We start from the raw sequence: 20,447 nt of genomic DNA, 5'->3' as shown, positions 1-20,447 counted from the left end.
ATTTATAATTTAATTTAAATAAAAATTTAGCTTCCACGTTTATATTTTTATTTAAAATATAAAATATACGTGGCAATGATATTACACGCCATGTCCTTGTTGAAAGACCTACAAAGTCAACTAATAAAGGGACAAGCTAGAGCTAATTAATAAGCAAAGTCAAGCTCTAAAAATAATAAAAATAATAAAAATAATAAATAAATAAATAAAAGCCAAGTCAAGCCACAAAAATTAATTTCCACAAAATTTCCAATTAAAATTAGACATTCAATTTCATGAAGTCTAATAAATTTCTACAAAATATCTATTTTTATTTAATTTCCAAAATTTCATTTTGTTTTATATTAAAAAAAATATTTGATTGTGATTTAAAATTTGTTGTGTCTATTTGTCAATATTCGACATTGTAAAATATTCTATATATAATTTTAAAAAATCATCGATGAATTAAAATTTGATGTCGTCTATAGCGTGTTTCATAAGACATTTTATCTTATTTTTATTTTTTTGAAAAAAAATTAAAAATATCGTATTTGATTTTAAATCGTAACATCTATAACCAGTATCTTTCCGCATGTTATAATGTACAAAAGACTATTGATAAATGATATCAGTTCAAAATCGACGGTCATCATAATTACAATGATGGTTATTGTGAGATCCTACATCAGTTGGGGAGGAGAACGAAACATTCTTTATAAGGGTGTGGAAACCTCTTCCTAGCCGACATGTTTTAAATACATTGAGGGAATTTCGAAAGGGAAAACTCAAATAAGACAATATCTGCTAGCGGTGGGCTTGAACCGTTACACTGAAAAAGGCTGTCATTGTAAATTTACATCAATAATAGATCAAAAGGAAAAATCTAACAAGTGGGACACACCATACAAACTATAGCAAAAATTAGTATCAACATAGCCTAAGTTAGGGGGACGGCGCTCCGAACATAGCCATCAAGGCACAAACACTCATCCTTTGAGTCAAACAAAATGGTAAACCGCGACATTTTCTTGTATGGTTATATCTATTTACAAAAGATAGGTCTAGAAATTTGTAACATAGCTCTCTATGAACACTACACTCCAGTCAACTTCTCAACTAGGTCACCTTTTTATACTATATATATATATATAAAAAGGGATAAAATTGAAAATAAAAAAAGTATATTAAATTAACATAAATAAAAAATGACAACTTTTTAAAACAAATCCTTCCCCTCTCTTAAAGATTCCCTCATGGGCCCTTTTGATTTCTTCACCAAATGAAAGGGAAGAACAAAAGAGAGAATTTTGGTCGTAATTAAGAACATAAATTCACATTAATTAGCTTAATTAAAACATATTTACAACTAAAATTTGTTCATAAAAAAGCATAATTAGCTTTAGAAATTCAATATATTGCTAGGAGTTGTGAAATTAAGAAGCCATGGACTGTTGAATTGGTTCCAAAACTGGTCTTGAGTCCAATCCATGTTCATCTTTGGAACTTGCAGATCAGTCAGCATTTCAAACCCTTTTGGAATCTGTAAACCCGTCTTAGATGTCGAGGACGACGACGACAACAACAACCCTCCGACCGCCCCGGTCCCGGTCCCGGTCTCGGTCTCGGTTCCTTTCGAGTCGACTTCTTCTTCCTCTTCCGCTCGATATTCCCCACAACTCGTCTCTTTTTTCATCACCATTTCGCTCGAATTCAGCCTTGGAATTTGACTGTTAAATGAGTCTTGATCTTCTTCTGCTATTAAAGGAGTCGCATTATTCAGCTGCAAGCTCTTTGTCTCTTCCTCCACTGCCCTTTGCTCCAATACCTTCAATGACGTCGCTTTTCGGTATATCTTACAAAGCACGACGTCCTGTAAATCAATTCATACGATTTGAGTTGGGTTATAAAATTATTTAGGTTAACACGACGACGTGAAAGATTCTTACTTTTGGGAGAGACGAATTATCGGGAAGACGATACTCGTTCATGACCCAATCGGTTTTGCTTCCTCTCGGCGCTCTTCCTTTGTAAAAAACAAGGGTTTTCCTTAAACCAATCAATCTCTTAGGATCCGACAAGCTCAAGATTCTCTTGTCGGAGCCGGTGGCTTTCCAGTAGCCAATACCGGTGGTCCGGTTGGGTCTTCCGCCGCCACAACCACCGTGTTTTCTGTCTCTAGGTACAAAAAAGTACCATTCTCTCTCACCATTCTTAGCCAAATCTATTAAAAACAAAATTAAATCAAAATTAACCTTAAAATCCTCAAAACCCTTGAAGGGTTTTCAATAAAAACATTAAAAAAATTCATTACCAGGTAAGTCCCATGGGTCGTGTTGGTAAATGTTGAGAAATCCGATAACGTCAAAGCTATGTCGGGTTTTGCCGAAAACAATATGTTTGAGATAGAATTCGAGAAGCTCTTCTTCTGTCGGGTGGAAGCGAAAGCCCGGGAGCTGGCCGAGCTGATGGGGTGTGTCCGCCATGGAAACTTATTTGAAGCTTAATTGGTTTGGTGGGTTTTCATGTAGAAATTTCATGGAAAGGAAGACATTTATATATGTGAATTGTACGAGTGAAAGGGACGACAAGGGATGGCCCCAAAAGACTTGGTCTTTGAAAGAGAAAGGACCCAAAATAACTTGATGTTCAATGTGTGGATCATAACCCTACTCATCGATTTTCTAGTCAAGTCTTCGATAAGAATCGATAGAATTATTGAACAACTCGACTGTTATTAGCCTAGCTAGCTAGATCTTGACATATACTTTCTTTTCTTATTGTTTTTAAAAATAAAATCGTTAAAATAGCACTACAGACGATGGCTAAAAAGAACTCGTGACATAGGACGAAAAGGAAAAAGAGAAAACATATACACTGTCTAACTTGTTCAAAGGTTTGCGGGAATCTCTTCTGTTCAAATTCTTTTTTAACTCCTCTTTACCATTGTTTATTGCGTGAGCCACGGTGTTATCTAGGTCTTCTGTCTTATAGACTCGTGATTTTTTTTTTTTTTTTTTTTTTTTTAAAAGATACATATCTATTATCGTTGAGTTTTGAGTTTAATGGAGCATGTGTTGTATGGGTTTCAATGAACCGATGATGTAACAAACCCAAGCCCACCGCTAATAGATATTGTCTGCTTTGACCTGTTACATATCGTTATTAGCCTCATGATTTTAAAACGTGTTTATTATGGAGAGGGTCTAGCCCTAGTCCAACTAGTGTCTTACACCATGAGACTGATGGTGATACGTAACGAGCCAAAACGAACAATATCTATCAGCGGTGGGCTTGGACTATTACAAATGGTATTAGAACCATTCACTAGACAGTACGAGGCACTAGTCGGAGTAGGGCTAGACCTTCGGCATCGAGCAGACATGTTTTAAAATCATGAAACTAACGGCGATACGTAGCCGGCCAAAACAGACAATATCTGCTAGCAGTGGACTTGATTGTTAGAATTCAAACCATTAGAGTTTATCAGGTCAACCTAATCTACCCGAAAATAGGGTTCACCACCCGTCTAGCAGGTTGTGCCTTTTTCTCCATCAATGAACACACTCACAAAAGTGGACTTTAATGAACTCTACCCAACACATTTAAAGTTATTATTAGAAGTTGTACGTGGCACTAGGAATCCAAAACTATAATTTTTTATATTTTGACAAATTTTGCCTTTTTTACTCGGTCAATTTTTTATTTTTTTAAATAAACAAAATTAAACGGCGTCACTTTCTAATTCCCAATATTTTTCAAAAAAAAAAAAAAAAAAAAAAAAAAATCATATGTTTAATTTAACTTTAAATAAATTCTCGAAATTGTATATTTAATTATTTATTTATTTTAAGATTAAGGTAAGGGAAATTAGAACTTAAGCCAATAATTAAATAGTAATAATAATTTAACAGAAAAAAAAAAAGTACACTCGGCTTAATTTACGCTAGAATGTTGAAAGAGATGTCTATAATTTTATTTTATTTTTATATTAATTGATATTCCTTTATAATATATGATATTTGCATTTAAATGATTATTTTTATGTCAATAAAATAACTAAATTTAAATAAATAATAAAATAAAAATATATTTTAAAATTTAAAATTTTACAATATTCGTAGTTAATACAATTAAGCTTAATTTTAATAAGAAAGGGAATGGCAATTGGCCTTCTTGAAAAAAAAAAAAAAAAAAAAAAAAAAAAAAAAAAAAAAAAAAGCATCGAGTCAAAAATTAATTTCCTACAATATTACGACAAAAATTAAAAATTTGTATAGTTTAACCGTATAATGTTTTTTATTCTAGTATCATATAGAGATGTCCATTTAACAAGCAGAGAAAGCATATACAGATTTGTCTCTAATATTTAAATTAGGTCGGAGGTAAGATTTATATCTTCTGTCTCCGTCTTCCATTTTATTTTTTTTTTAAACAAATATTTTTTTTACGAGATCCCTACAAATTACTCACGGTAAATTTCAACCTGAATCTTACACAAATAAATAAATAAATAAATATAATAGAGATTAAAATAGGAGATAGTGACTCGTCTGGCCGTGCCACATGTCATTGGTTAAGTGGCGGGTATGCATTGGTAATTAAAAGAGTAGGATATTCCAAAGTGGATGGAGCCCACACGGTATAGAGATTATAAGGGAAAATCATCATATTGTTGACTTATTTTATTTATTTGGACTTTTACTTGGAATTCCAATTTGTGGAAATCCCACCAAAATTTCCACCACATCATTCCATTCTTTTTCCTTTTACTTTTTCAGCTTAATAAAAATAAAAATAAATCAATAAAAAACTCCGAAATTTCCGTTGAGACATAAATAAAATAATGTGCAAATCATATAACATATTTATTAAATAAATAGTATGAATTTAAATATCATTTTAATTTACATCAAAGGTATAATATGACAGACAATTACATTCTCAATAACCAGACAAGATAATGTAACATAATTTATAAGCTAACATATTTTTTTGAAAAGGATGTATATTTACGTATGCTACGTTATATTATATCTATAACGCTACATTTTTAAATTTTGGAGTGTTAGGAATCACGACTCTTACAATGGTATGATATTGTCCACTTTGAGCATAAAACTCTCATGGCTTTGATTTCGACTTTTTCAAAAGGCCTCATAACAGTGGAGATAGTATTCCTCACTTATAAACTCATGATCATTCCCTAAATTAGTCAACGTGGGACTCACTCCCAATAGTCCTCAATATGGAGCGACTTTAAATATTATTATTTTAAAATATTTTGATTTAAAGTGCGAAAAAAACACAAAGATAAGACGATAATTTTTTTCAAATTTTTTCTTTGTAAAAAAAAAATGTGTTGGAAAATTAATTCATAACTTATTAATTTTCACATTATTAAAGAAAAAAAAAGTCCGAAGGAACCGCGTATTGTACAATTGCAAGGTCACAAAAGTCTATAAAGAAAATGATGGAAGGAAAAAAAAATCATTAATAATAATAATTAATATTATATTATTATTATTTGGCCTCCGCGTTGCAACAGCTATTTTGAAATAAAACAAAAATAAATATGAAAAATATTTTTGAAAATTGGGTAAAGGAACACTTAGATTGCTGCCTTGACTAGGGGAGTCTGCTTCCCTAATCTATTTGTATTTTTATTTTTTAATTTAAATTTTTACAGTAAAATATTAAAATATTATAAATTTTAAAAAATAAAAGCTAAATTAATAGGATGGAAAGTGAATTTTAACCTAAATTTATAAAGTACATTTTGTCAATTTATTTATTTATGGAATTAAAATTTATAAGTTTACCTTTTGAAATAAAATTTTGGATGATTAATTAAAAATAAATGGTATTATGCATATGAAAAATGAAAATAAATGTTTATTAGCATACAAACTTTTTTAAAAAAATTAGTTTTGTGAATTTTTTTATTATTATTAAAAATAATTTTCCCACGTAAAAACAATTAAAAACGTTATGATGAATATATTTTAATTATAATTGATATATACTTATTTTCATTTTTTTAAATAAATAATCAAATTTTAATTTTTTTATGAAATGGGTTTTTTAAATGTCGGTCCATGTATTAAATGGGCCTAAATTTGATTAGTGGGCTTAATAATTTTTTGAGATCATTATTAACATGATGATAGGAGAATTTGGTCATAGGTCCATATTGACCCATACTCGGTAGGCTTTTGTTGCTCTTAGGTATATGGGTCTTAGTTCAGTAAGCTCGTCTACAAACAAAAAGGGAAAGCCCCAATACTTTGATCAAACTTATCTCTTCGAACATTTTTTTTTTTTTTTTCTCATTCAATTATAGAATGGTTGATGACGACCCAAAATCATCTCCTTCAAAACAAACGCCTCTTTTGAATTTGATTCACTGAATCTTTTTTCCCTTTCTTTTCATGTTCCCCTTTTACATGGTGATCCGAGCGTGGAAAGTTTTGGGTTCGAACCCCACTTGTTTTTGCTGCTCAATTCCCCATCTCGCGTTGGTCATCACTTCGTCATGTATAGGCACGTACTCCTAAACAAATGAAAGTTTGATCGTCAACAGTTAAAGGCTATTTCTGTGTCAAATTGCAACAAATTTGGAAGTTGCCCATTAACTGTTCGACGAAATGTCTGACTGACTGACTGACTGACTGACTGACTGACCTCTAGTTTCTGAACCAGGTCCTTGGCATTGGGTGCTGAGACTATGATGTTACGTTGTGATGGTTTTATGAATCCATCGTCCACTGCTTGGTCGATGAAAGTGAGGAGGTAGTTGTAGTAGCCGTCCACGTTCAGCAAGCCAACCTGAGGAGGGAAGATCAAAACCAAGCTACATGGATAGGATTTCTTGCAGAGTTTAATGAGGTAATGTTTTTTTTTGAGTTTACTGGTTTGTCGTGGATGCCTAGTTGAGCCCAAGTGATGACTTCTAGCAGTTCTTCCATAGTTCCATACCCACCTGAAAATCAGTGCAGTCAGGGGAAAATGAAACCCACTATGATTGTGTTTCTGAATTGGAAAGGGAAAGGGGATGGATGGGACCTGGTAGGGCTATAAAGCAATCTGAATGGCGTGCCATTTCTGCCTTCCTTTGGTGCATGTTGTCTACTGGTCTTACCTCCCCCACTGTTTCCCCTGTTATCTGCAATTTCTCCCCCAAGAAATGATCACATTTTAGAACGTGAGAGAAGAAGAACCAAGTTAAATTTTAAGCTACAACTTTGAATCAGTCAAAGGAAAGTTCAACAACAAATTATGGTATTGACATATTTCTGACCTCTTTGTTCATTAATGTCCTGGGAATGATCCTGCAAATTAACCAAACCCAAACAAATTAAACAACCAGTCTAAAATTAAAGCTTTGAAACCTCAAAACATGTTCAGAAGAGAAGTTCAAGCTCTTTCGATCAGTTACCCCATGACTCTGCCACCACCACGATGAACAGCTTGTGAAACCAGTCCCATTAGCCCAATGCTTCCACCTCCATAAACAAGCCCCAACCTTCTTGAAACCTGCATGGAGAAAGGGAGAGAGGGGGGAAATGTAAAAGACCAAAAATGGGTAATATTAAGATAGAGAGAGATTTTCAAAGCAATACCAGCTCCTGAGCTAAATCAATGGTTGCATCTCTATAGCAGTCTCTCTTTCCTGTGCTGCTCCCACAAAACACACAAACTCTTTTGAACCTGGACTTTACTACCTTCCCTTCCATTTCACTGCTCTGGTTTCTATCAGGAGGAGCTACATGATCAGTTATATACATGTGGATATGAAAACATATACATACAAAAGAGTTAAAGGAGTTAAAGGAGTTAAAGGAGAAAAGGAGAAAAGGAGAAGGGGGGAAAAAAGGAAAAAAGTCTTACCATTTTTTGTATTCCAGGTTTGTGATTTGCCAAACACTGTAACAATGGTCCTTAGCAGTTACTTTTTCAATTACATTATACTTAAACAAGTAGAAAAACGAAGTATAAAAGCAGAAGACAGGAATTTTTCCCTTACTCGTATGAGTCTCCAGTCCACTTATACTTCTCACCAACAACTCGCCAGAACACACCATAAATTACTCAAAAGTTATTTTACCTATTAGCTTACCGTATTTGTATGGATCGAGAATTTATCTCTTAATAAGTTATAAACCAAATTTTTGACATGCCAAGAGGCATAAATTCCTTATGGGTTGAAACCCACGTGAAAAAACAACAATAAATGTGTAGCAAGAAGATTTAAAGAAATCCTTAATGGAGGAATAAGTAGACGAGGTAAGTTTTCTACGATAGTACATACTTATTGATAGTGGGTGGAATAAGTAGGTGGTGGTAGGTACGTATCAAACTAAGATAAAATGGGTGAGGATTGAGAAAATTTATAATACTGCGACAGTACACAATTCTTACATCAATATTTGATACTTAATATATTATTTTACTGCTGAAAGTTTGCTCGTGAGAAGGGTTTTCATGGTTACGTATTCAAGAGGGTCACATGAGCAAATGAACTCTTGGCCACAGAAAAGAACAGCCCCCACTCTTCTTTGTCTTCCTTTTTTTGGTGTCGATTTCTGTTTCCCCAAAAGTCTAATGGGACTCTCAAATCTACTATCCCTACAAAGTCTGAAAACATCAGTACTCGGTCTTAGACTCTTTCTGTCTGTCTTGTTTCTGATGCAAGGCAATCATAACTTGGTGGCTAAAATGCACAAAACACGTGCAGACCCCATCTCCATCCTCCAACCTTCTCTATCACTATTTAATTTAGCTTTCATTTTTCTTTTTATAGACGTAGATTCTTAGAGCAATAGAACATTGCATAAAACTGCTGATTTTCCCCCCATTTTCATTTCCAAATCCCAATGATTATATATCTTTACCACTGTTTTACAAGCTTACTTTTTCTGCAGTTGAATAAGAGATCTTTTTTCTAAATAAAAAAAAAATCATTTTATTCAATTTGTTTTTCCTTTACTAAAAACACCTTTACATTTCTTGTCTGAACTGAAAAGTTTGAGTTTCTTAGCTTACGTAGTTTAAGCTTGAATTATGTCTGCAAGAAATTTCAAAGCTGTAAATTACACAGGCCATATTTAATTTGCGAGTTTGTAATGTGTAAAAATTGATGTCTGATGTGTAAAATTTGATGTATATAGTCTAAAAACGTGAGTATTTACTCATAAAGTTAATATATATGTAGTTTAGGGAAAACAAACTTACATACTGAACATGGATTCAACTTTGAACTAAAAGTTCTACGAACTTTCAATCTTTCTATGTTGGAGTCATATTGTGAGATCCCACGTCTGATGGAGAGGACAACAAAACATTCTTATAAGGGCGTGAAACCTCTTCCTAGCATACATGTTTTAGAACCTTGAGAGGAAGCCCAGAAAGAAAAGCCTAAAGAGGACAATATCAGCTAACGGTGGGCTTGGGCTACACATGTTTTTTTTTTCTTTTTCTCTGCATTTGAATTTGTCAAACAAGATGGTTTGCTGATGTCAAACGAGAAAGGAATCGAGTCTTATCTCATTAGAATTTTTCAACGTTATACAGCTAAGTTGCTTACCCACATAAAAATTAGATAGGCCCCTACTCTAGCTGTTTTTTTGATTAATTTCTTCGTACTTTGTTGTTTTTCTCTTAATACATGTTTACATTTCTTTCTTCTACTCGTGCGTTCTTTTATTTTTTTTAAATAAATTAAAAAAAATGAATAGGAGGGTACATTCAAGTGGCAGTCATTAGAAAACACAGAAACTTTAGTGCTACATCTTCTTGTGTTTGTAGTTTTATCCCCTGAGAGAATTCCAACACTCAGAAAAGAATAACTTTGAAAGTGAAGAATTGAGGAAGGGAGAGAGGGGGGCTGCATGCTGCACAGTGCTCTGCCCTGCTGGATTTTTCCTCCCACACATTTCCCTTTTACCTTTCAACCTCTTCACATCTCCACAGTATTTGGATAGCTTTTCCAAACACAATGGGACCCAAGAATTGAATGGACTGTGTTTTAAGACTCCATTCGAAAACACTCGTATCAATAGAGATGTTTTCCTTATTTTAATCCGTTTTAATACCAAACATTCCAGGTGAAATCCCAAAAAGTAACTGAAAGCTATAAGGAAAAAGATCAAAGGTTTTACAAGTAAAGGAGGATAGCAAAATAAAATTCAAAAAGAAATGAAAAGAAATTTTGAGGAAATGTCAAATGTCAACAAAAAGAGGGAGAAACGTGTGGGGAAGGGAATTTTAAGTAAGGTTAAAAGGATGGTGTGTACCTAATTTTGGCTTTTTGGTACAAATCATTTGATATTACCACTCTTATTCCTTCTTCAATAGATACCAATAATAAAAGTTGAATTGGGAGTTCCAGTTACCAACACTATAATTCTCCTTTGGCTTTTCTTTAGTGTTGAAATAATGTTTCTTTTTGGTCTTTTAGATTATTACTACCCATTTAAATGTACTTTATACTGCAAATTACTGTCTTGGAAATACTCTGTTCTTCGTATGCATGAAAGTTTGGATTCAGTTTGGGTTTTCAGGTTTCAGGTTGTAAATTTGTATAGTTCAAATGGTTCTGGTTAGGCTATGATCTGATTGGCTAATTGTTTAGTAGAGAGTATATCATATCCAAGAATTCTGTGAGCCTGAGATTGTGGCCTCTCATTATTCATTTCAATATCAGAACCCTCCACATAAACTACTACACCACATTCTTGAGCTTTCACTGATACTAAGAGAGAACACCAAACCAAAAAGATTACCAAAAAAAAAAACTCTCCTGCTGGGGTCGATCAGTGTAGGAGTTAGGAGAATTCTTATGTAAGGTGTTTTTTTTCAAGTGTGAGCTGAACCATATTACTCCAGAGCCTATTGTCAAAATTTAGTGCAACTTAATGCTAGTTTGAATTAGTCAAGATATTCGTAATCCGTTAATATTTGGAGAATATATTAGTTATAGAATATATCTTAGATATTAGTAATCGGTTAATATTTTTCTCTTTCTGATTTGATTTGTAGTATATTTTATTTTATTTTCCTAGGTATTAGTTGTATCTTGTATTTTCCTTATTTGTAAGTATTAGTTGGTATCTTGTATTCTATTTAAAACGTTGTGAATGAAGATTGAACCTTCGATCCCAATTCTATTTTCTCATTGTTAACTCTGTATTGTTTCGTTGAGTAATAATATCTTCAGATCTATTCACACTTTTCAGGGGTAAATATTGTATGTTCGGTGTGTTTTGTTTTTTTTAGTTGTGAGCCCCAAGCTTCTTTTGGAAGAACATGTCTGTGACGGTGTCTGGTGAAAGGAAAAGGGGAGGAAGGTTGCATTTCTTGAACTTGAAATTTTCGGGTTTCCATATGACTTTTGGCCCATTTTTTGCCCGTTTCAGCGACAGAAATGGGCTTAGTGGCTTCATGTCGGCCCTGAAACTGTCCTTCAAATAAGCTTTTTTTAGGGGGGAGGGAGTGGGAATTGGAGGGTTTTCACCCTCATCGAACGATTCGACTTTTTAAAACTTTAGATAGATCAAGACTCGAGCCTGATAATGAGCTCAAATCGGTTTAGGTTTCTAGAAAATTGGATCGTTACATACTGATGTACCCTAACGCCACAATCAAAATGCTTTGATACCAATTGTTACAGCGGAAGCAGAAACAAAATCATTTGTACTCACATACCCACAAATATAAATTAAACAAAGAGACAGGTTTACATGGTTCGGAGAGAATAAATTCTCCTACATCCACGAGTGATAGCCAATTACTATAATCAAAGTATTCACAAGTGTATCTCTCACACTTTCACACTGCAAAATCTCGCTTACAAGTTTCTCTCCATTGCCTTTATCCAAATACAAAATAACAATGACTCTACCTCTCAAAACAATGCTAGACATAATCTTACTATGTTCATACATGAATCAAGATGATTCATGTACCAATATCGGAGATGAACCAAATGAATAGATTCATAAATCGAAGTGGGGAATGTACAAGTATTCATGAACTAAATGTTCGTGGCAATTCTCAACCCATATAACTTCTGATTATAGGTAAGGATTGGAATTTGGAGTTCCAAGAACAGGCTTTAAGAAGAATATGAAGCAATGGGTTGAGTTATTGAGGTTTTCAATAATGAATGAAATTATAACATTGCATATAATGTTGCATGGATGCCATTAATATTTTAGCCCACATTACATTACTATCACATTTCATCATCATTGGATTCAATAATTCTATTTCATTTCCTTTTCTCCATCAAAAACTTTTTAACTTAAAAGTTGAATTATTGGTTCTTAGTCCCTATAAAATTTAAGTTTTTGGTGGTTAGTACCTATAAATTCTATACCAAATTCTCTACTTACCCCCCTCAACAATGCAACCCCACTCGAGATCTCCTTCATCACAAACAAAGAAGTGCGGTTGTGTCTCAGCTGCACACTCATTTCGTTTTATGAACCTTTGTTGGTTTCATACTTTGATTTCGAAATAACTAGACCTTTCATGGGTCAGCTTTTTTTTTTCTTACCCCGAGCGGACTTTTGGTATCCCTATAGTCCACAAGAAGGAAAACGTTTATTCATCGATAATTAAATAGTCTCAAAAAAATAAAACTAATATTATTCTCTAATCTATTTTTAAAATATTAAATGGTAGTTTGTGTTTAAAAAGGAAATTGTAATCATAACAAATTTTGTACAAATGTATTAATTGTTTAAAATTTTTTTTTTTTTTTACCAACATAATTCTTTGATGGAAACTTGATTGATTGATTAAATTTTATCGAATGGTAACATTTTGGATATTTATTGTGTTTGAATTGACAGATAAATAGACAGTAAATTATTTATGTGTCATTTAAATTATTTCTTTTGCTTATTCACTAATACAATTACTTTAATGCATGTCATACACGTGCTTCCTTTTTCTTGGGCACGTGCTTTCTTCTTTTACTTTGCTTAATTAAGATTCTAATTATTCTATTACGAATATTTTAGAACAAAAGCTTAACTCGAATGCATTTTGATGGCTTCGGCATTCCCCTGCGACATGGTCACCCTCGTTTCTAAGAGTGAAGATTATCCTTATAGACTAACACGAGCCTTTCCTATTGGATGAAAGTCCCACATCGGCTAACTTAGAGAATGATTATGGGTTTATAATCAAGAAATATTATCTCCATTGGTGTGAGACCTTTCGGGAAAGCCCAAAGCAAAGCCATGAGAGGTTATTCTCAAAGTGGACAATATCATACCATCGTGGAGAGTCGTGTTCGTCTAACATGGTATCAGAGTCATGCCCTAAACTTAGTCATGCCAATATAGCCAATAGAATCCTCAAGGCTCATACCATTGTGGAGAGTCGTGTTCGTCTAACATTTCCAACATATTTTGTCTTCATTCACGTGTTATTTTGAAATTTCTATGATTGAACCACCAAGACAAAAGGTGCACCGGTATAGATAATAACTTTTAAATTATTTTAAGCTTTTTATAACTATTCTATCCTCATAATTGTTTTCGTTCAGATGTGACATCGATTCATTTAAATAACCCTCCCTTAATCGAGTATTGCTTATTTGAATTTTTATTCCTCACGTGTTGTTGAATTAACAAAATTTAGATGATGTCTAATATGTCGCAATAGTGTTTAATCAATTAAAATAATTTAAGAAATATATATATATATATATATATATATATATGAAGGGGAGTTGATAATCTTATATTATATATATATATATATATATATATATATATATATATATATATATATATATATATATATATATGAAGGGGAGTTGATAATCTTATATTATTTTTATGCATGGGAATTATTGCATATTATTGCAGTGAATGCAACGTTGAAGCTTGTAAAGAGAGAATTGCGTGTGAAAATATCATAAACATTTAATTACTCAAAATAATTAAATAAATAATTATTCAACAATTGGTAAGACATGAGATGGAGAGCACGAGCAATGAATGAAAATGGGGCCCACCACGTTGGAGGAACCAAATATGGACGGCTCTGATCTAATCTCATGAACGAAAATTAGAGATGTTCATTTCACTTACCGTCTTACATAAACTCGCTCCACATTGGTAAGGGAATTTTTCGGGACGCGCCCAAATACTCGCTTCATATTAAGAAAATTAAATTAGTTTATTTTGAGATTCTAATAGTAATATTTAAATTTTTAAAAATTATATTGGTAGAACTATTTATTTTTTAAAAGAATAATAAATGGATAAAAATACTCATGGAGTACTCGATCCCCGCAAAAATAAATGGAGAGTTTTGAAAGGACGGAGAATGAAATAGGTGGCGAGAATAGGGAAGCCAACTTCCACGTCCCTGCCCCACCTCGTGGACGTCGCTGGTTATGGTCATGTTTGTCTTCTAAGGTAAAAAGTACATCAAAATCATCTGCAAAGTTCGATTTTCATACAGTGACTTGTTCGTCGTATTAAAATAAGCGTCTCACAATTACTATCTTGTTGCTAAAAGGGTGAACTGTGATACCATGCCCCCTAAAATTTCCTATGATTAATTTTTTACAAACTGTTTTCATGACTCTAATGATAACCAACGAGCTCGTTGACTACACCTAAAAATAGAGCCAATGTTATCCGTAATAATTCATCTTTTCGCACGTAAACTAGTTGATTAATAGTGCACGGAAAGGTCAATTTGAGGTAGACGACGTTACTAATCGAGCCTTAGTGTGGTGGTCACATAGCGGCAATGATATTACCCTACGAGTATTATGTATGGTATAGGAAGCGTTTTACGTGTGGTGTGATACAAACATTACTTCTATTTATTATTTGGCTATGGGTGCCATTTAAGGATAAAATGTAGGCTTCAACTTCAATAAATAATTATCAACACGAGCATAATTTAATAATAGCAATAATTGACACGTACTTATTTTCTTGAAATTTGAAAAGTTCAAATCACGTATTCCACATTTGTTAGATTAAAAAATATATAATTAAATAAAAATTGATAACGATATACAACAATATATGAACAAAAACTATTTATCAACTCCTCGTAAATTATCTACAAATGTTTTAATGTTATTGAAAAGTTTACGAGTATTTTTTAAATGTGATATTAACGGTAAGTGTATTTTTTAATTAAAAAATTTGAAGTTTTTAAACGAACGGTAAAGTATTAATGAAAATTTCGAAAACTCAAAAATATTTTTTTAACACTTTTTAAAAGTAAGAATATTTTTTAAACAAAATATTAATGACTTTTTTTAAGGGGTATTTTTGTATTTCACTATTTTATTTTATTTTTTTAATTTTAAAGATATTATATAAATTTACAAAAGTTTATGATATTTTTATTAATTTAGCCGTAAAAAAAAAAAATATTAATTTACTCTCGACCAATCATATACTTGTGATCCCTATGGCTCGGGACCACGGCGGCATCGTCTACGTTATATACAATGTGCATGAATGGAAACTACTCATTTTCAGCCGTCCGATTTGGGTGATGACGCTGGCTTTCGACACGTGGCTGATTGACATTTTTAATCAATCGTGGAGCCTATATTACACGCTGGAACTCGTGCGCACATTGAAGTATTCCCGTTAAGGAGCGTTTTCTCCGGCACTCAACGGCGATGCGGCTGAGGTTGAACGGGGATCGGCGAAATATCAACGGGTCATAAGTGCTTTGATTGCCGATTAATTGGCTTAGTGATCTGGAATGGAAAGTGCCGTTTACAATAAATCGCGTATTGAATTCACAACAAGCGGGCAATTTATTACGCTTTTTAATTAATTTAATAAATTTTTAAAAATTTATTAAATATAAAATTAAAAGTTTTATGAGATATAAAACATAAACTTTAACATTTATAATTTAAATTTAAGGTCGGAGACTAAATATATAAATACGTCATATCCTAAATCAAAATTTTAAAATTTTGAATAGGTAGCTGTTAACACGAGATTTTGGAAGCTTTAACTGACATAAATGTCAAAATTATTGCAAGTCAACGTGAGAAGAGACCTGCGATTGCAAGACAACTCACTTAGATGTAGCGTTATGCCTCAACATGTGTGCTTAAGGCAAGTTTTACCGTTCTATGCACGACACTGTAGAGAAGATTTTAACATGACTCATCGAAGAGAGACAAGTGGGCGACCACTTTTCTTAGATCTAATATCTACCCGACATATTATTGCATTAAAATACATATATACACAAATCTCGATTTACATATCATTTTTTTTATTAATATACTTCAATTTTTTTAAAAAGTTTAAAAATACTCTTATTGTTAGTATTATATTTAAAAATACTCATTAAATTTTAAAAGTAACATTAACTCTCTATATCTTTATAAAAAAATTAAAAAATTTTGTTATCATCAATATAGAGACGAGATGTTGGATACCTCATAAATTATCTCTAAAAAAATTTAATATTAATTTTAAAAGTTTATGAGTATTTTTTAAACGTGTTATTAAAGTTATATTTTTTAAACCATTTTGAAAGTATTAACGGTTTACCTCCAAGACCGTAAGAGAATTTATGAAATTTTAAGGTATTATTGATATATATATTTTTTATTTTAGCCTTTATTACAGCATAAATAAAAACTATATAGGTATATATATATATATATATATATATATATATATATATATATATATATATATATTATCAAACAATATGTATACTAAAAAGAAATAAAGAGGATTAAAGTGTAATAACTAAAAGAGTGCAAATTAATTAGAACAAAAAAAATCATAAATAATTCACACATCAAAGTTCAATCAACGGTTCGATATACGAGCTCACATCTCTTACTATGAGAACGAACGCTTCCTATTCCTCCCACCCTTACAAATCCCCAAACCCGAAATCAACGGTCCAGCTTCTCCAGGCCCACTTCACCACACAAATTATTCTTCCTCGCCACAATTTTCAATTAAATTATAAAAAAGAAAATATAATAATTTTGTCTTTCATTTCGTAGTATTATTTTCGACATTATAGACGTTAAAAAAAAAAACAATTTTCTTTGTTGTAATTTAGCCGAGTCAGCAAGATCGTGTCCACGTCATCGTGGATGCTGGCATAAAAAAAACAAAACGGGCTGGGCCGAAATTGGAAGAATGGGCCCAGTAGAAAAGTGGGCGTGTCGTGTCGGGTGCGAAGACCTACTGTTACGTAAAGACAAAGCTGCTTCAAACGGCGTCGCTTTTGCTTTTACTTCGCTCCATCGTCGTCATCATCACAGGCAGTACTTTTTTAGAGAGAGTTGAGTCTTCAGTGGGAGTGAACCAGAGACGGGAGCTTTATTATCTTTTTTGTTTTTTGTTTTTATTTTTATTTTTTTATTTTCTCTTTCTATATAGCAATCAATTATCCCTTCTTCTTCTTCTGCGGGTTCTTTTTTGTTTGTTTGTTTGTTTGTTTTGTATCAATTTCAGATCACCAACGCCATCCATTCCTTCGTTATCTCTCTGTTATGCATCAACGAATGTGTGCTTGAGTGTTCTTGTTTTCGATTTTGGGAGATGGGTAGTGTGTCCTCCGATGATGTTTCCGACCAACTCTGTGGGAGCTACAGTTTGAGTGCAGATGTCAGTGAATCGGAGAGTTGTAGTAGCTTCTCTTGTCGGAGGTTTGATGGCGAAGGGGCTTCCAGTTCAATGGCCTCCTCCCCACATCCCATTTCTGGGAATTTCTGTTTTCCGCTGCCGGTTTCCTTGCCTGTTCTTGGTGGGAATAATGTTTTTGTCTGGGATGAGAAGTCTAAGAGACAGAACACTGATTTATCTGGTAATTTTGTATCTCTTGTCGTTTGTTCTTTGTCTGGTTTGATAATGTTGGTACTGTTCATCAGAATCACTCTGTTTCATCATTTCTGAGGAAATTGAGTGAACGATTAAGGGGTTTTTTTCCCCTTTCTTTCATCCTTTTCTTTGATTCATGTAGCTGCATCAATAGATCAGGGAATGTACGGTTGAGATCGAAACTCAATTGGGGTTTCCTTTTGGTTCCTGACATTGAAGCAAGTACAACATGTTCATATTATCATATCTCTTGTTTTGTTTTATGCAGAAGTTGAGATGATGAAGGAGAGATTTGCCAAGCTCCTTCTTGGTGAAGACATGTCAGGGGGAGGGAAAGGGGTTTGTACAGCCCTTGCTATCTCAAATGCCATCACCAATCTCTCTGGTAGATCTTTCATTTCAACCCCTTTTTAAGTCATTGTAGGTATGTGTTTATTCTGATAGCGTGAAGCTTATGAACATTTCTGATACCATTATGAAATTTCAGCTAGTATATTTGGTGAATTATGGAGATTGGAGCCACTGGCACCACAAAAACAGGCAATGTGGCATAGAGAAATGGAATGGCTTCTATGTGTTTGTGATTCCATTGTTGAGCTTGTTCCTACTGTTCAACCTTTCCCTGGTGGAGGTACTTATGAAGTAATGATGTCGAAACCGCGCTCGGATTTGCATATGAACCTCCCTGCGTTAAAGAAGCTCGACGCGTTGCTTCTTGGTATTCTTGGTGGGTTTTGTCATACAGAATTTTGGTATGTTGATCGAGGGATAGTTTTGGGTGATTTGAACGAATGTAACGAGTTCCTTCCCGGTGGGAGGCCTTCGATCAGACAAGAGGATAAGTGGTGGCTTCCATGCCCAAAAGTTCCAGCAGATGGTTTGTCTGATGATGCCAGAAAGAGGCTGCAGCAATGCAGGGATTGTACTCATCAAATACTCAAAGCAGCCATGGCTATCAATAGTAATGTTCTTGCAGAAATGGTAGTTCCTACAGCTTATATGGAAACCTTGCCCAAGGTATAGCTTCTTCATTGATTCATTTGCTCCTGAAAGTTCTTTGATTTTGATCACAATTTGATGCCTGTTGTGATTTCGTTTGATCTTTATATGTTTGATTTAATGGGTCTCTATTATTTGGAAGATCTTCATTCTGGAATTCAGTGTTCATCAGATTAAAGAACAGATGAATGATGATTAGTTTTGTTTCCTTTTTCTATCCATGTGTTGGAGCAGAGTGGAAAAGCTTGCTTGGGAGATATCATTTATCGCTCGATAACCGCTGACGACTTCTCGCCCGAATGCCTCCTTGATTGCTTAGACCTTTCATCAGAGCATCACACCCTGGAAATAGCAAACAGGATCGAGGCTTCGGTTCATAGTTGGAGGCAAAAAGACCATAAAAGAAGCGGTCACCGGAGCAAGGGAAGACGACCAACTTGGAGTGGCAAGGTCAAGGGCATTGTTGCAGACAGTGGGAAGAGCAACAATTTAGCCCGGAGAGCAGAGATCCTGCTTGAAAGTCTAAGACTAAGATTTCCAGGATTACCACAGACAGCATTAGACATGGCCAAGATCCAATATAACAAAGTAACAATTCTTTCCATCCTTTTGTCTGTGTAATTCTGAAAAATACGTTCCATCGACCGAATCGATTCTAATGCCAAAAACCTTCCTGCAGGACGTGGGGCAGTCAATTCTCGAGAGCTATTCAAGGGTAATGGAGAGTTTAGCGTTCAACATCATGGCACGGATTGACGATGTCCTATACGTAGACGATGCAATCAAGCGATGTATCGAACCAGAGTCGAACTCGGTCTTCAACAGAGGATTAGGTGGTCTTCCAATCCAGAAACGTATGTCTCCGAGCCCATTCTCGATCCATCACAGTCCATTTGCTTCCCCATTTGCAACACCAACATTCTGTTCCTCCACACCAATTGGTGGAAGCCCAGGAAGGTTATCCCCATCCCCAACTGTAAAAAGAAGCAACATGAAGGAAGAAGCAGGAGTTGTAAGACTAAGACCAGAGAGAGAGAGGGAAGGTGATAAGGAGAAGATTTGGTCATATGCTGGGAATCTTAGTGGTAGAAGAATCTCTGGGGTGACTCCAGAGAGAGATTGATATTGTTGAGAACATTCCTACTGTATTATATTACTTACTTAGCAAGTAGAAATGTAGAAGAAGGGATGATTTTGGGATGCATTTCGTATAATAATATTGTTTTGTAATTATATGCAATGACGACTGCTTAGCCTATGCCTTTTGACTTAGACTTTGCCTTAGGAACAGCACAGGGCGATTGGCAGAGTAATCAGGGAATATTTTTGGGATGAGAAAGTCCTGTTTCTTCCCTCTATAAAGTATTAGGATTGCTGCCTTTTGAAGCAAAGATGATATCAATAATTGTTCTCTTGTGAAGCCTTTTGGAGTTCCCCATAAAAATCATAGCTACTTCTTCCCCACTTTCCTATTTTTTATAGTCCGTTGTGTTGGACTTCTGATTTGGAAGCCTTTTTTTTCATTAGGAGTATCAATGGAATCTATTCACACCTCTCTCGTTTTCCTAGAATTTCAAGTAAGTTACTCTCGTTTTCCTAGAATTTCAA

General features: G+C 33.8%; 3 protein-coding genes across 3 annotated transcripts; 1 reads left to right on the top strand and 2 right to left on the bottom strand.

Annotated features, from left to right (window-relative positions):
• Positions 1–1,281: 1,281 nt before the first annotated feature.
• Positions 1,282–2,520, bottom strand: LOC111776995 (NAC domain-containing protein 6). The gene is made up of 3 exons (XM_023656425.2): positions 2,294–2,520; positions 1,929–2,203; positions 1,282–1,852 (listed from the first exon to the last, which is right to left on the bottom strand). Exons 1-3 carry the CDS (start codon positions 2,463–2,465, stop codon positions 1,382–1,384), a joined length of 918 nt encoding a protein of 305 aa, XP_023512193.2. The 5' UTR covers positions 2,466–2,520; the 3' UTR covers positions 1,282–1,381.
• A 3,721-nt stretch (positions 2,521–6,241) lies between these two features.
• On the bottom strand, positions 6,242–7,744 carry LOC111776908 (cytokinin riboside 5'-monophosphate phosphoribohydrolase LOG5). The gene is made up of 7 exons (XM_023656318.2): positions 7,602–7,744; positions 7,418–7,515; positions 7,280–7,310; positions 7,045–7,144; positions 6,891–6,961; positions 6,664–6,807; positions 6,242–6,532 (listed from the first exon to the last, which is right to left on the bottom strand). Exons 1-7 carry the CDS (start codon positions 7,713–7,715, stop codon positions 6,422–6,424), a joined length of 669 nt encoding a protein of 222 aa, XP_023512086.2. The 5' UTR covers positions 7,716–7,744; the 3' UTR covers positions 6,242–6,421.
• Positions 7,745–17,339: 9,595 nt separating this feature from the next.
• Positions 17,340–20,079, top strand: LOC111777472 (rop guanine nucleotide exchange factor 1). Its single transcript, XM_023657096.2, has 5 exons — positions 17,340–17,826; positions 18,109–18,225; positions 18,328–18,857; positions 19,074–19,427; positions 19,519–20,079. Exons 1-5 carry the CDS (start codon positions 17,562–17,564, stop codon positions 19,960–19,962), a joined length of 1,710 nt encoding a protein of 569 aa, XP_023512864.2. The 5' UTR covers positions 17,340–17,561; the 3' UTR covers positions 19,963–20,079.
• The last annotated feature ends 368 nt before the right edge of the window (positions 20,080–20,447 follow it).

This window comes from Cucurbita pepo, chromosome 16 (genome assembly GCF_057944985.1).
Source record: "Cucurbita pepo subsp. pepo isolate OVF chromosome 16, ASM5794498v1, whole genome shotgun sequence".
In the NCBI taxonomy this organism is placed as follows: Eukaryota; Viridiplantae; Streptophyta; class Magnoliopsida; order Cucurbitales; family Cucurbitaceae; genus Cucurbita; species Cucurbita pepo.
This window is presented reverse-complemented; position numbering and strand designations above follow the sequence as displayed.